Genomic DNA, 16,447 nt, shown 5'->3' on the forward strand with positions numbered 1-16,447 from the left:
TAGTGAATATAACAAAACAGAAACATACTCAGAAATACAGAGAACAAATTAGTGGTTACCAGTGGAGAGGGATAAAATAAGTGGAGGACTATTGAGGTACAAACTACTATATATAAAATTAAAAAGTTACAAGGATGTAATGTACAGCACAGAAGAATATAGCCAATGTGTAATAATAATTTTATATGGAGTATAGGGCTAGTCAAGGCTATGGTTTTTCCTGTGGTCATATATGGATGTGAGAGTTGGACTGTGAAGAAGGCTGAGCGCCGAAGAATGGATGCTTTTGAACTGTGGTGTTGGAGAAGACTCTTGAGAGTCCCTTGGACTGCAAGAAGATCCAACCAGTCCATCCTGAAGGAGATCAGCCCTGGGATTTGTTTGGAAGGAATGATGCTAAAGCTGAAACTCCAGTACTTTGGCCACCTCATGAGAAGAGTTGACTCATTGGAAAAGACTCTGATGCTGGGAGGGATTGGGGGCAAGAGGAGAAGGGGACGACAGAGGATGAGATGGCTGGATGGCATCACTGACTCGATGGATGTGAGTCTGAGTGAACTCCGGGAGTTGGTGATGGACAGGGAGGCCTGGCGTGCTGCAATTCATGGGGTCGCAAAGAGTCGGACACGACTAAGTGACTGATCTGATCTGATCTGATCTGATAAGCTATAAAAATATCAAGTTACTGTGTTGTATCCCTGAAACTAATATAATGTTGTAAGTCAACCATACTTCAAAAAAAACCTAAGTAACAGATACCATTAAGAAAGTGAAAAAGCAACCCATGGATAGAGAAAATATTAGCAATACACATATCTAATAAAGTACTTGGATCCAGAATGTACAAAGAATTTTTATAGCTCAAATTTTTTTAAATGGACAAGAGACTTGAACAGACACTTCCAAGAAGATAGAAGAATGTCTAATAAGCACATGAAAAGATGTTCAACATCATTGGTCTTTCAAGAAATGCACATAAAACAACCATGAGAGATGCCATTTCATGCCCAGTAATGGCTGAAATTCAAAATACTTTTAGCACCAGCTAAATTCAGCATCAAATTCAGCACCACAGGTAGCACCGACTACTGGGGAGAGTGTGGGTGTGAGTGGTTGTACATCTTATGTAACCTACATGCCTCAAAAAGATACATTTAAAAGTGAAAGTGATAGTTGATCAGTTATGTCCAACTCTTCATGACGCCATGGACTGTAGCCCGCCAGGCTCCTCCGTCCATGGAAGTCTCCAGGTAAGAATACTGGAGTGAGTAGCCATTACCTTCTCTAGGGAATCTTCCCAACCCAAGGATCGAAACTGAGTCTCCTGCATTGCAGGCAGATTGTTTACTGTCCAAGGCACCAGGGAAGCCCCACATGTTTATAAAGAGCTCTTGAATAAGAATACATTTCAGTGTACGAAGGGTATAACAGTGTGATTCACAGGAAAAGAAATAGAAATATCTAATAAACATAGGAAAAGTGTTTCAATCTCAGTAAATAAGGAAATGGAGACTAGAACAATGATAAATTTATTTTATGCACCTAATTGGAAACAAATCTTTGGAAATAAAATGTTTCCTTTTGCCAGAGTTGTAGGGTATAAGGTATTTTTTTCACACACATTCAGTGGAATTGTGAGTTGGTATAAACATTTTCTCAATGCCACCATCAACTTTAAAGTGGAATTGTATGCTTGGATCTAACAATTCTACTTCTAGAAAAAGCTGTCCTACAGAAATACTTGCTTATGTGTGTATGGAGAGAACATGTATGAGAATTCCTTAAAGTATTGTTCATAATAGTGAAAAACTGGAAGCAGTCAAAGTGTCAGCCTTTGTTCTAGTTACTCAGAATATTTAAAGAGGAAATAGCCTGGTGTAATAATCCTCGGATAATTAACTTTATCATCACTTGGCTTAAGGCAGAGGCAAGGAATCTCATTTTTTGGCTAATTTTTTATGTGCTTCTTATTTGTTCTGTCCTCTGCGTACATGCTCGGTTCCTCAGCCATGTCTGACTTTTTGTGACCACGTGGACTATAGCCCATCAGGCTCCTCTGTCCGTTCTTACCAGCCAAGAATAGTGGAGTGGGTTGCCATTTCCTCCTCTAGGGGATCTTCCCAACCCAGGAATCAAACCCACGTCTCTAGCATCTCCAGCATTGACAGGTGGATTCTTTACCACAGAGCCACTTGGGAAGCCCCTTTCTGTCCTTTATTTGTGCCCATGTTTTACAAACTATAAAATAACATTTGGCTATAAATCATTTATGTAGAAAAGTATTCCCAAACTCAGGGACTTGTCACTGAAGTTTTTTGTTTGTTCGTTTTTGACTTCTTTATTTGGCTCAGGTTGGTGCTATTTGCTCTCCTGAAAATGTAACCTATAAACTTTTTATTACGCAAGCAGATAACCAGTCTAATCTAAGGGAAGGCTGACTTCCTCTGTGTCCTTCAGTTCATTGAATATGGAGTGGTGTTTCTGGTCCAAACAGAGAACAATTTAGAGTATTAGAAATTAGAAGTGGTCCTTCCTAAAGACGCACAGGGAGAAGAAAAAGGTGCCGTGCCAACTATCTCCTGTTTTTTTAGCATTATTTTGGAACTTTGTGTTACTTATGAAGAAGTATTATTCTGGAATCTGGGAAAGAGATATAAATATTAGGAACAGAGAAGTATTACTGTTATTATTTTTTGATGATACAGTTGTGTACTAAGAAGAGCCAGGAGAATCAGTGGATATTTAGAGGCTTATAATAAAGTTCTCGGTTATTTTGATTTTTTTTAATGAAATTTTTTTCCAAAATTTCCTTTCAACAGCCTTTTCTGACTTTTTATTTGTAGTTTTCAGGATTTTGATATTCAAGGCTCCAGAAGATGCAGTTTGGACTGGTTGACAATAGAAACATACAAGAATATTGAAAGCTACAGAGCCTGTGGTTCCACAATCCCACCACCGTACATTTCTTCCCAAGACCACGTCTGGATCAGGTTCCATTCCGATGACAGTATCTCTAGGAAGGGTTTCAGGCTGGCATACTTTTCAGGTGTGTTTTTATATAAGAAGAAAGGTTTGGAACAGAATTCTATCATATTAACTCCTCAATCACTTCAGGACTTGCCTTCTAAACAACGTCCATTTTATTGTGACTAAATACCAAGACAGCTGAGATTGCAGAATTCGAGGCAAAAGGTTCAGGTGCCCTAGAGTTAGGTCTCCAAAAGGCATTTTGTATAATCCTAATAGAATGGTTAATTTTACACACTAAAGTCAGTCTTTTTAAATATTTTGAATATATTTATTTTAAAAGAAACTTTTTTCCCCTCAAGTGTTCACCCGTATCCTGCATGTTATTTCAGAATGTATTTTTGTGTGTTACCATTATCTTTACACCTTCAAAGAAAAGACACAATCAATTTTACTTTCATAGTTTGTAGTATCATAAGTCTTCTTTTGCTGGTTCTTAAACTTTATCTGAATAGTGTGACCAGATCATAAAAATATGAAGAACTCAGAGCATTAGAGTCCCGTAAATTTTTGCTGAAAATAACTTTATATTTTTCTGAAATTAACATGGTCACCTTTAGCAACATATGCTACTTTTTCTCTTTTTTATTAAAAGCACATCTTTGTAATAATTACTTTGATTCTGAAGCATTTTCTGTCACCTATTTGCCAGAAAATAAGTTGTTGATGGAGAGGAAAGCCTGGGGCTGACATCATCAGTGTGGACTGTAGGATGCTAATGTTTAGTTTTCTTTCCCTGTCTCATTCTTGATATATATTTAGGATAGTCTACTAAACAATTAGAATTCTATGAACATTTCAGTTCTTTTCTCTCTCCTTCCCCCTACTCTTGAGTCTAGATAATGGACTTGCAAGATATTGCGTATATGTACATAAATATATATAAATAACTAAAAAAGAATATTAAAATGGATTTGAAAAGGTGATTATTATGGAGGAGTTTTTCTTAATTTCAAAACGTTTATTCAGTAGGGTATTTAAAATTCTTAGGCATATATACTACTGGCGCATATATCTTACATCACTTTACTAAATGTTCTGTAGCAAAGCAGCTTCTGCAAAAACAGAATCAGTCCTTTATCTTTAGGTCAGCTGTAGAGATCTTCATGGAACAAATCATAAGTATTATTTAATTAAAAGTTTTAGTAATCAGTAAGCCAGTATTAATTAAATTTTTTACTTAAGCCCAGCTATCACCTGAGCTAATTAACATTTATGATAAAAATACCACTTGCTGTTACATATCCTTTAAAGAATATGTTTTTTTTCCCTCCTTACCTCTCCATCTCCCTCCTCTCACTGACCTCCCAGGGAAATCTGAAGAACCAAACTGTGCTTGTGACCAGTTTCGCTGTGGAAATGGAAAGTGTATACCAGCAGCCTGGAAATGCAACAACATGGATGAATGTGGAGACAGTTCTGATGAAGAGATCTGTGCCAGAGAAGCGAATCCTCCAACATCTGCCTCCTTCCAGCCCTGTGCTTACAACCAGTTCCAGTGTCTGTCTCGGTTTACCAAAGTCTACACCTGCCTTCCCGAGTCTTTAAAATGCGATGGCAACATTGACTGCCTTGACCTCGGAGATGAGATCGACTGTGATGTGCCCACTTGTGGGCAGTGGTTAAAATATTTTTATGGTACTTTTAATTCTCCCAATTATCCAGACTTTTATCCTCCCGGAAGCAATTGCACCTGGTTAATAGACACTGGTGATCACCGCAAAGTCATCTTACGCTTCACAGACTTTAAACTTGATGGTACTGGTTATGGTGATTATGTCAAAATATACGATGGATTAGAGGAGAATCCGCACAAGCTTCTGCGTGTGTTGACTGCTTTTGATTCTCACGCGCCTCTCACTGTAGTGTCTTCTTCTGGACAGATAAGGGTCCATTTCTGCGCCGATAAAGTCAACGCGGCCAGGGGCTTTAATGCTACTTACCAGGTAGATGGCTTCTGTCTGCCGTGGGAGATCCCCTGCGGAGGGAACTGGGGCTGCTACACTGAGCAGCAGCGCTGTGATGGCTACTGGCATTGCCCAAACGGGCGGGACGAGATCAACTGTACCGTATGCCAGAAGGAGGAGTTCCCGTGTTCCCGGAACGGCGTCTGCTACCCCCGCTCCGATCGCTGCAACTACCAGAACCACTGCCCAAATGGCTCTGATGAAAAAAACTGCTTCTTTTGCCAGCCAGGAAATTTTCATTGTAAAAACAACCGATGTGTGTTTGAAAGCTGGGTGTGTGACTCTCAGGACGACTGCGGCGACGGCAGTGACGAGGAGAACTGCCCGGTAATCGTGCCAACCCGGGTCATCACCGCCGCCGTCATCGGGAGCCTCATCTGCGGCCTGCTGCTGGTCATTGCCTTGGGGTGCACCTGTAAGCTTTATTCTCTGAGAATGTTTGAACGAAGGTCAGTATCAAGACAGAGCTATGGTGTTGCATGCTCTGTACAGTAAAAACATGGCCCAGATATTTACAACACATTTTTTAAGGAGATGAGCAATATATTTTTGTTACACTATTGGAGACAGAGCTACCTATTGTCTGTGATTTATAAAATTACTATGAAAAGCATATGACTCAGAAGGTTAATAAGCACATTAAAAAAAACAAACACTTAAGAGTTAATGAGGTGAGAAAAGGCAGTCTGTAGTGTTTTCAGATCAACGTGTTTTATAGGAATTTTGCAAGCTGAAATTCTTGGTCATGGTGCTTTAACCTGAGTTTTTATAAATATTAATTCAACAATTCCAGACATGTGAGAGCCTTCTATGTTCAAAGCAGCATATGGGTGAATAGATCAATGAGTAGGAGTAATCTCACAGGCAGTTTACAGTTAGAAGGAAGGAACTGGTGGGTAGGATTAAATGACAAAACATATAAATGCTGTAAGAGCTATAAGATAAAGTGGTATAAAAGTCAGAGGACCTCAGTTAAGTAAGAAATGGTTCAGCGTGAAAGGGTGGCCCTCAGGGAGAGCCGTCTTCCACGTGGCAGAGGAGAGACCTGGAGAAGTTGATGGCAGAGAGGTCTTCTAGAAAGCTCCTGTGGAGACCATGACCATCAGCCCCAGAAGAGTTGCAAGTAATACATACAACAAAGAAGTCACATACCAGACAGCCAAGAACAGATGCACAGTATCAAAACAACCATATGCTTCTTACTTGGCATAAGTGGCCAGAAATGTTTTTCTACATTGCAACATGAAACCAAGTGAGCAACATAAAGAGTGATAAAGAACCCACCTGTAGTGCAGGACATGTAAGAGACCTGGGTTTGATCCCTGGGTAGGAAAATCCCCTGGAGGAGGGCATGGCAGCCCACTCCAGTATTCTTGCCTGGAGAAGCCCCATGGACTGAGGAGCATGGAGGATTACAGTCCATAGAGTCGCAAAGAGTCGGACACGACTGAAGGGACTTAGTGCGTGCACACGCGCGCGCGCGCGCACACACACACACACAGAAGACCAGAGGTCTTGAGTTTAAGAACAGGTTATTACACACACACACACACACACACACACACACACACACAGGTCTTGAGTTTAAGAACAGGTTATTCCAGAATGGGTTTTGGCAACTCATTTCACTGTTTTCCTTACCTAAAAGGTAAATGTGTTGGACTTGACGAATAAAGTATCTTCTAAGAATATTCAAATACTTTCACCTCAAGCCCCTCTGATCTCAGAAGGGTAAAGATCTAGTAGTTTTATCTTTTACAGGGATATTTAATATATTAAAACTTAGTGATCCAGGCCCCTAGTGTAAAACCACATGAGGCTGGACTGTCCGCTTCATCTCTGTGTTCTCAGTGTAGGGTAGTATAAATACTCACCAAATGTTGACTGATTCTGCTTTACAAATGAACAAATATATTAAAATTCAGATTGTTTTAATTGTTGATAATTAAAGAATTACTGTTTTGGCTTGCCCTTTTTTTTTTTTTTTTAAACTCCTTTCATCCCTCTGTTTGTCTCAAAGATCATTTGAAACACAGTTGTCCAGAGTGGAAGCAGAATTGTTAAGAAGAGAAGCTCCTCCCTCTTATGGACAATTGATTGCTCAGGGTTTAATTCCACCAGTTGAAGATTTTCCTGTTTGTTCACCTAATCAGGTATGTTACACTTTGTGATTTCTGTTTCAGTACCTCTTAAAATGAAGTCTATACTTATATGTAATGGTGAAGGACCCTCGATTGTGTCAGAATTTTTGCAGTTGAGTCAAGAATTAAATAAATGGAAGATTTGAAATTATATGGTTGACTCCTGAACAGTGTGGGGGTTAGGGGCGTCAGTGCTCCATGCAGGTGAAAATTCACATGTAACTTTATAGTTGAGCTTCCCAGGTGGCCCAGTGGTAAAGAATCCACCTGCCAATGCAGGAGATGCAGTTCGATCCCTGGGTTGGGAAGATGCCCTGGAGAAGGAAATGGTAACCCACTCCAGCATTCTTGCCTGAGAAATCCCATGGACAGAGGAGCCTGGTGGGCTACAATCCATGGGGTCACAAAAGAACTGGACATAACTGAGCAACTAAACACCTCTATAGTCAGCTTTCTGTCTAGAGTTCAGTGTCCACAAATTCAACCAGCTATAGATGGTGTGGTGCTGTAGTATTTGCCATTGAAAAAAAATCCGTAAATAAGTGCACCTGGGCAAGCCCATGTTTTTCATGGGTTTACTCTAGTTGTTTCCTTATATTTTAACAAATTCAAAAGTATAGTTTTCATTCTTTACTTCTTATTTGGTTACGTGATTCTTAAGCATTTTAATGTTTGCTGCTGCTGCTAAGTCACTTCAGTCATGTCTGACTCTGTGCGACCCCATAGACGGCAGCCCACCAGGCTCCCCATCCCTGGGATTCTCCAGGCAAGAACACTGGTGTGGGTTGCCATTTCTTTCTCCAGTGCATGAAAGTGAAAAGTGAAAGTGAAGTCGCTCAGTCGTGCCTGACCCTCAGCGACCCCATGGACTGCAGCCTTCCAGGCTCCTCTGTCAGTGGGATTTTCCAGGCAAGAGTACTGGAGTGGGGTGCCATTGCCTTCTCCGATTTTAATGTTTAGGATGTGCTTAGTCACTCAGTCTTGTCTGACTCTTTGCGACCCCATAGAGTGTAACCCACCAGGCTTCCCTGTCCATGGGGTTCTCCATGCAAGAATAGTGGAGAGGGTTGCCATACCCTTCTCCAGGAGATCTTCCCTACCCAGGAATCGAACCCGTGTCTCTTATATTTCCTGTATTGGCAAGTGGGTTCTTTACCACTAGCACCACCTGGGAAGCCCTAATGTTTAGAATAATTTAGTACACTGAAATTCAAAAGTAAAGTCTAACAACTTATTTTTTACTTGAACTATTTCAAAGATTTAAGATAAATACTAAAGTTGATATGCTTAGAAATACATTAGTAACATGCAAGATTAAAATAAGTCATTGAAATGAAGTTAATATTTCTACCTGCCTTGAGAGAAAACCTCTTCACAGCTGAATTTTACAGTGCTTAAAAATCCATATCATTTTCTTTAAATAGTGACTCATTCTTTTTTTTAAATTTTTTTAGTTTATTTGGAGTATACCCAGTTAACAATGTTATGAAAGTTTCAGGTGGACGGCAAAGGGATTCAACCATATATATTTATGTATCCATTCTCCCCCAAACTCCCCTCCCATATAGTCATTCTTTATTAATGTTGCTGAATTCTTTAAATTTTTGTTAGCAATTTTTTATTGAAGTGTAGTTTATTTACAGTGTTGTCTTAGTTTCCAGTATACAGCAAAGTGATTCAGTTATATACATAGTTATATACATTCTTTTTCATATTTTTTTCCGTAATAGGTTATTACAAGATGTTGAATGTAGTTCCTGGCACTTGCTTTTTAAATTTCTTTTTCAATTCTTAAAGTTGTGCCAGGGTTCATAAGGCCATAAAGGTTTATACATTTAAAATGTAAATTCATCATGAAATAATTCTAAAAATTGTTCCCAGTATCAGAATTAAGAAAAATTGTTGGACATTGTTTTCCCAGTGATTGAAAGTGAAAGTCGCTCAGTTGTGTCTGACTCTTTGCAGCTCCATGGGATAGTCCATGGAATTCTCCAGGCCAGAATACTTGAGTGGGTAGCTGTTTCCTTCTCCAGCGGATCTTCCCAACCTAGGGATCAAACCCAGGTCTCCTGCTTTGCAGGCGGCTTCTTTCCCAGCTGAGCCACCAGGGAAGCCCAGTGATTAATTCCATTCAAAATGAAAGTCCATTTCCTTTTTGGTAAATGAGATTTCTGATTGCAATCTGTCACCTTATTTGAGTCTTTTTAGGAAATCTTTGTGAGAATTTATAGTTTTAAAACATTTCTCTGGATAGAATTTGCTAAGTAAATAATTCAGAATTTCCACTGGTTAAAATTCTGTGTGCAACATAGGAAGAACCTACATTGTGGCTTTTTCATAATATATTGTTGGTCCTGCCATGGGGAAGGGTTCTTTTTAGGGAGGAATTCAGAGAATGGTTAATTCCACGCATGCCCGTCTACCATCTGTCACCCACCACCAGTATACCTTGAGGGTACCTTCAAGAGTTTGGTCAACTGTGAGTTACAAGGAGCATAGTCCACATATGATAGCCCTCACTTCTAACACCAATTATAATAATTGTAAGTTCAAGGGCTCCCAAAACCATCCTCAGGTTGATAATTCACTAGAAAGCCTCAGAGCTCAATGAAAGCTGTTACATACCATGGTGTAATTTTTATTGCTGGGAAAGGACCCAAATTAAATCAGCCTCAGGAGAATACCAAGCATTAACCCTTCCAATTGTCTTTTCCCCGTAATGTCAGGACAGTGTAACTCTCTAAACACCAGTGAATGGCAATATGCATGAAACATTGCCATCCAGGGAAGCTCACCCAAACCTGGTGTCCAAGGATTTTATAGGAGCTCCATCACATAGGCACAGTTCATCGCACACGTGACTGATCCCGGTCTCTAGCCCTTCAGAGATTGACTGATTCTGCTGATTGAAAGCCCTCACCCTGCATCACATTTGTGTGGCTCAGAGCCTCCACCTGAAACACACTGTTACTCTCTGGCTGGCCCAAGGCTCCACGCAATGACACTTCCATCAAAGGTGACATTCCAGGGATTGAGATCTCTTCCCAGAAGTAAAGGGCAAAGGTCAGACTTCACTTAGGGTAAAATTTCATTAACTCCCCATAACAGCTTTCCTCTTGGGTTATAATTTACCCTGAGAATTTTGATTCAAAAAAGTTTTAAAATAAAACATGTTTGTAAACTAGATTTTATTCAGTTAATGAGATTAAATTCTCAAGTTTGAAACTTTTGTTAATTAAGTATCAAGTATCTATATTAGTTCTTAAAAAGAATTATTTTCTGAATTACCATCTCATTCAAAATAGCGATCCTTTCTGAGGCATGCTTGCTTTCTTCTTCTTCATAAACTGAAGAAGTATATGAAATTATTCCTAAAACAATCATGAGATCCCCTTGTAGAACTGAATGGGCAGTCATTTAATTAAACAGACTTTGAAATGAGTAGAGAACTTCATCTCACTGTGGCAGACTGTATTGTTAAAGTCGGCTTTGAAGTGTGCTGAAGGCGTTGTGGATCTCAGCTGCCTAAGAGGGGAGGATAGCTGAAGAGCCTGTATTCCTTGCTGGATTTAATGACAGTGCTCACACAAAGCCTTAGAACTTGAGCCAGATGAGGAGAACCAGATCTCTGGAGTTCATAGGGATGTGAACCACTTTTGGTTTATATTCATAATTGGTGAAAAATCTTACTGGCATACTAAATTTATATATGCTGATATTCAGATTTCTTATTGACAGTCTGTTCTTTATTAAGGCAAGACTATGAGATATTCCTATGATAGTAGCTTCTTAGCTTTCTGTGAATTATATTTCAGGAATTATGTTCAAAAAGTCTATATGGAAATCACAAATAAATGCAGTACCAGTCACAGAGAGAGATGGAGAACATACTATCACATTTTCTTATTCTCTTCCCTTCTTTTCTTCTGTGAGGAGGAGGGGCAAGAGTCATTCATTTTGGCAGATAGAAGCTGCCATTTGAAAGGGAGTATATCAACTTACCATTGTTTCTTGGATATACTATGTTTTAAAAATACTAAATGCCAGATTGATGAAAGCTGTGTTTGTTCCAAGTTTGATTACTCCTTTTTATAACCACTAGATGGAGCTTAAAGACTATTTTTATAACAGTAGCTTGTTGGGTTTTTGTGTTTTTTTAAATAATTGATAGTCATTCATCTACAAAAAAAGTAAGTTTTTCTTTCAGTTGAACAATATGGTCACCTCCCAAATGCACTAGTTCTAAATCATCAGTTTTCAAAGAATAAGGTTATAATTTATGTTTAACATGACAATAAGACTTAAATCTTTTAAGACTGAGAAGAAACCTAAATGTATCAGATACCATTGACTAGTGCTATAAACAAATTATTTTCTTTGACTTTCTGTTTTCTGTGCTGCATTACAAATATAATAATTCCTCTGTTTATGGTAATATAAATAAATTCTCAGTATCTACTCATCCAACAAATCCTTGGTTTTGACCTTGTAAATCAAGTCTGATTTGTTCTCTTCTAAACAAACAGATAAACAGCCTGGTTTTCACACTCCTGTAAGTCATTTAGAGAATTATGGTAGAGATTTTTCTATGCTCCTAGCTAAAGAAGTATCAAATAATTTCATTTTCATCTTTGATACATTTCTAGGATTGGATTACTGTGTGAAGTTTTAAAACAAAATTGCTGTTGTGATTGACATTATCATTTTAAAGTTCATATATAAAGTATCAAGAAAATCTTAAACACAGTGAACAGTGGTTCCAGTTATAGGTTAGTTTCTGGAGTGGGATGAACCTGTATTAATGAGAGAATTTAATTTATCTTTCATAGACCCTGACAATGAGTAATAGAATTTTTACCCACAACACAGTTTTAATACCTTGTTTTCAGCTGTCTTAAGATTTTTTTTTTTTTTTTGCAGGCATCTGTTTTGGAAAACCTGAGACTGGCTGTACGGTCTCAGCTTGGATTTACTTCCATCAGACTCCCTATGGCAGGCAGATCCAGCAACATCTGGAATCGTATTTTTAATTTTGCAAGGTCACGCCATTCAGGGTCATTGGCTCTGGTCTCAGCAGATGGAGATGAGGTTGTCCCTAGCCAGAGTACCAGCAGAGAACCTGAAAGAAATCATACTCACAGAAGTCTGTTTTCCGTGGAGTCTGACGACACAGACACAGAAAATGAGAGAAGAGATACGGCAGGAGCATCGGGTGGGGTTACAGCTCCTTTGCCCCAAAAAGTCCCTCCCACGACAGCTGTAGAAGCAACGGTGGGAGCAAGTGGAAGTTCCTCCACTCAGAGCACCCGAGGGGGTCACACAGAGACCGGACGGGATGTGACCAGCGTGGAACCCCCCAGTGTGAGTCCAGCACGGCACCAGCTCACAAGTGCGCTAAGTCGAATGACTCAGGGGCTACGCTGGGTACGTTTTACATTAGGGCGATCAAGCTCTTCGAATCAGAACCAGAGCCCTTTGAGACAGCTTGATAATGGGGTAAATGGAAGAGAAGAAGATGATGATGTCGAAATGCTAATTCCAGTTTCTGAAGGAGCTTCAGACTTTGATGTGAATGACTGCTCCAGACCGCTTCTTGATCTTGCCTCCGATCAAGGGCAAGGGTTCAGACAACCATATAGTGGAACAAATCCTGGAGTGAGGCCAAGTAGTCGTGATGGCCCTTGTGAGCGCTGTGGTATTGTCCACACTGCCCAGATCCCGGACTCTTGCTTAGAAGCAACGCTGAAAACTGAAACAAGTGATGATGAAGCTTTGTTACTTTGTTAGGTACGGATCCCATCAGGGAGCTTGGGTACAAGTTGGAGCAATATCCATTCATTGTTTTGTAACTTTACAATTAAACTAGTTTTCATTTAAAAAGAAAAAAAAAGATGCAGGGTGATTTCTTATTATCATATGTTAGCCTGCATGGTTAAATTAAACAACTGTAACTCTATGAACTTTAGAGTTTACTATTTTAGCAGCTAAAAATGCATTATGTATTCAGATTGTTCAGTAATGTTTTTCCATTTGTTTCTAATTGTTTTCATTCTGGTACTGTGGTTAGCAGTAGAGATATGGCTGCTGAAACTCATTTGACTGTCAGTTTATCTATCCTATGTTAAAATATTTCTTTGTTCAGAATAATACCTTCTTTTAATTAAACCCTTTATGCTTTTGCCAACACATCTCGTAAGTTAATATACTAGATGTTAAGATTGTTGATATAAAAAGTAAAAATTCCTTATACTCATCTATTTTTATTTATATAACATTTGTCTAAGCATTATTGTATTTCATCATAACATGAGCTTGTCAAAGGGAAAAAAAAACTTTGTCTAAAATTTTTTCTCTCATGTTTGACATGCAATGATGTGAAATTTAGATAGTTAGATAAATTAATGGCAAAAAACAAAACTCTTTTATAGGTTTTCTAATGTTGACTTTAATATTCTAATATGGTACAGACCAAATGGTAAAAATCCCAAGTCATTTCTTTTTCATCTCTATTTAAGGACAAATTAAGCAGATGAAGATATTCTACTATGCATTAAATCTTGAACTTGATGTGTACAAAAACTGTACAAGATAAGTTCCAACTGGTAATGTCTTTCCCTGATACAGGGTTATGCTTGTATTGGACCCTAGGGATTTGCACTAAAAATCATATTAAGGTCTCAGATGAGTTTAGTGCAGAAGCACTATCACTTTAAATACTATTATTTGCTATCATGATGACTATATTTCCATAGCTTTTTGGGGGGTTGAGGGGGCATTTTTATTACAACTTGAGGTTGCTTTGCTGGTTTCATATTTATTTGTTGTATTTAAAGACTGCATTCTTGTAAGAAAGTGATTTTTTTCAATATATTTTATTCATGAGGGGAGGATCATGCTACATGAAAAGCAAATTAAGAAGTCATTCAGATCACCTCCCTTTTTAAAGTAAAGTGAATTGCAAAACCCCGCATATTTTTTTATTGTCAGTTCCCATTTATTTATTTTTTAGCTGTCTGTTTTAGTAGCTTAATGATTGAGTATGAAAAATGTATTTGTGTGTGATTATTGCTATTTATTAAATTTTAAATACTTTGCTGAATGTCATTTTAAAGCATGTTTGCGGTCTTGTGTATTTGTCGTGTTATGCTGTCAGGAAGAACTGACTGAAATGTTTTAATATGTATCAAAAATTAAAATTACTTTTTTTGTATTGCCTTGAGGTACTTTTTAACTTGAAGTTGCTGTTTATTTTTATTTGGTGTGTATACAAATTCAGGCCATGAAATATGCAGTATGTCTAGAAGAAAAGTTAAAGGGAGATAGTCTTTCTTAACTCTCTTATCATAAAGTAGTAGCTTATACCAGTTCTCAAGGGTAAAAATCCCTAAGGATCTGAATATTATTTTGCCCTTGAAAAAATTGATGTATCTTAGAAGATTCAGTAACTCTAGCAGTTCTCTTTTTATATTATTTTCAGACATTTTAAACTCCTACGCAATATTTTACTGTCAGAATTTGGGTTACCAAATTAACCTTGTTTGGGTCCTACTAATTATATACTATTATGTATAGGTTTTTTGTTTTTGTTTTCTGGCATGTGTTTTTAATTTCTTTGTTTAAATTAACTAATACATCTTCTTGGTTTAAACATTAAAAAAATCAAGTCTGTCTCCTACTCCTGACACTCATCTTTTAGTTCCCTTTCAAAGAAAAAGGTACAAACACTACATTCTTGTATACCCCCCAGAAACACCATAAACAGACATAAATGTATCCATGTGTATAAATGCTATATGGTATAATATAAATTGTAACATACTATGCATTCTCTTCTGCACTTATTTTCAAAGGCAAGGTATATCTACTACTGTTTGAAGGTTAAAAGTAAAGTTGGGTATTTCTGTTTTTTGACTTTTCACGTTTAAACACTTGATCTGTCTTGAATTTAAGGCTCCACTTTTTTTCCCCTAGGTAACTACCTAGTTACTGCAAGACTGTTTATTAAATCTGTCCTTTCCTCACTTTTGCAAATGACCCTTTTATCATATTGCAGATTTTCATATTGTGTGGATATGTTTCTAGACTCCCATTCCATTCTCTTCAACTGACCTGCCTTTCTTTTTTTGTACCAGTCTTCCACTGTTTTAATAACTGTAATTTTTAAGTATTCCAATATTCTTGCTTATTCTTCCAGTTGAACTTTAGAACCAACTCTTATGTTCCACCAAACAAACCCATAGGACTTTTTTTTTTTTTTTTGACAGTTTTATAGATCAGCTTGGGGAAATTTGACATCATTATCATGTTAAAAATTCTGTCTAAACCATCCAAAAATGGCTCCCATTTGTTCAAGTCTTTTTGTTGTTTCCTTTGAAGATGCTTCACGTTTTACTTTACTGAGATCTTGTAATGTTCTTCAAGAGTTCTAAGAAATTTTATTATTTTTGTTACCATTATTAAGGAAGTCCTTTTGATTTATAATTTAGTCTTATTTTAGTATATACAAAAGGTAAAATGTTTTCTACTCAGCTACCAGACTCTGATTTTCTTATGGTTTCTAATAGTACTTCACTTAATATTTTTGTGTTTTCCATTTATACAGTCATGTCTTCCAGTTTGCATACCTCTTTTTATGTCTTGCTTGCATTGTCTAGTATTTCTAGAATAATGTTAAAATATATTGGCTACAATGAACTGGGTTGAGATATATACATTTAGTTAATCATATTAAGGAGTATCTGTTGACCCCTGTTTTTTAAAAAAATTAGTCAAGGTTGCATGTTGAATTTTATCACATGCCTTTTCATTTTCTATGGAGATGATCATATGATTTTTCTCCTTTGACCTTTTAATATGAATTTTATTAATATATTTTGTACCATCCTTAAATTCCTGAAATAAACTCTACTTGACCATATGTATTACTCTTTCAATGTATTTCCAGATTATTCCATATTTTATTTAGATTTGCATCTGTATTCATCAGTGCAATTAGTCATGTGTGTGTGTGTGCATGCACCTTTGAGCACTACCTTTAAGAAGCTTTGTTATTGATTTTATGCTGGTAAATTGGAAATATTTTTCTTTCTCCTGAGTTCTGGAACAGTTTGCATAACAATGGAATTTTCCTTAAGATTTCAGTGAAATTACCTGGTGCTGGTCAATGTTTGGCAAATAGCTCTTTAACAGCTCTTTTGGTATTTATGGTAACTGGTGTGTGTAGTTTCTGTGTCTTAGCTAGGACCATCAACCATCCATATTGTCCAGGTTTTCAAGTTCATTTCCCAGTGGTGAGCAGAGTTACCCCTTCCT

The 16,447-nt window shown here is 37.6% G+C and overlaps 1 protein-coding gene across 2 annotated transcripts in view; it reads left to right on the top strand.

Moving 5' to 3' along the window:
- Positions 1 to 16,052, top strand: part of LRP12 (LDL receptor related protein 12) — a 93,421-nt gene extending 77,369 nt beyond the window's left edge. For both annotated transcript variants that reach the window (XM_061439171.1, XM_061439172.1), the window contains 4 exons: positions 2,844 to 3,046; positions 4,339 to 5,443; positions 7,015 to 7,147; positions 12,056 to 16,052. In XM_061439171.1, coding sequence (XP_061295155.1) covers positions 2,844 to 3,046; positions 4,339 to 5,443; positions 7,015 to 7,147; positions 12,056 to 12,922 — 2,308 coding nt within the window. In that variant the 3' untranslated portion in view covers positions 12,923 to 16,052. The remainder of the gene's footprint in view (positions 1 to 2,843; positions 3,047 to 4,338; positions 5,444 to 7,014; positions 7,148 to 12,055) is intronic.
- Positions 16,053 to 16,447: the final 395 nt, after the last annotated feature.

Source organism: Bos javanicus, chromosome 14 (genome assembly GCF_032452875.1).
Source record: "Bos javanicus breed banteng chromosome 14, ARS-OSU_banteng_1.0, whole genome shotgun sequence".
NCBI classification, from domain to species: domain Eukaryota; kingdom Metazoa; phylum Chordata; class Mammalia; order Artiodactyla; family Bovidae; genus Bos; species Bos javanicus.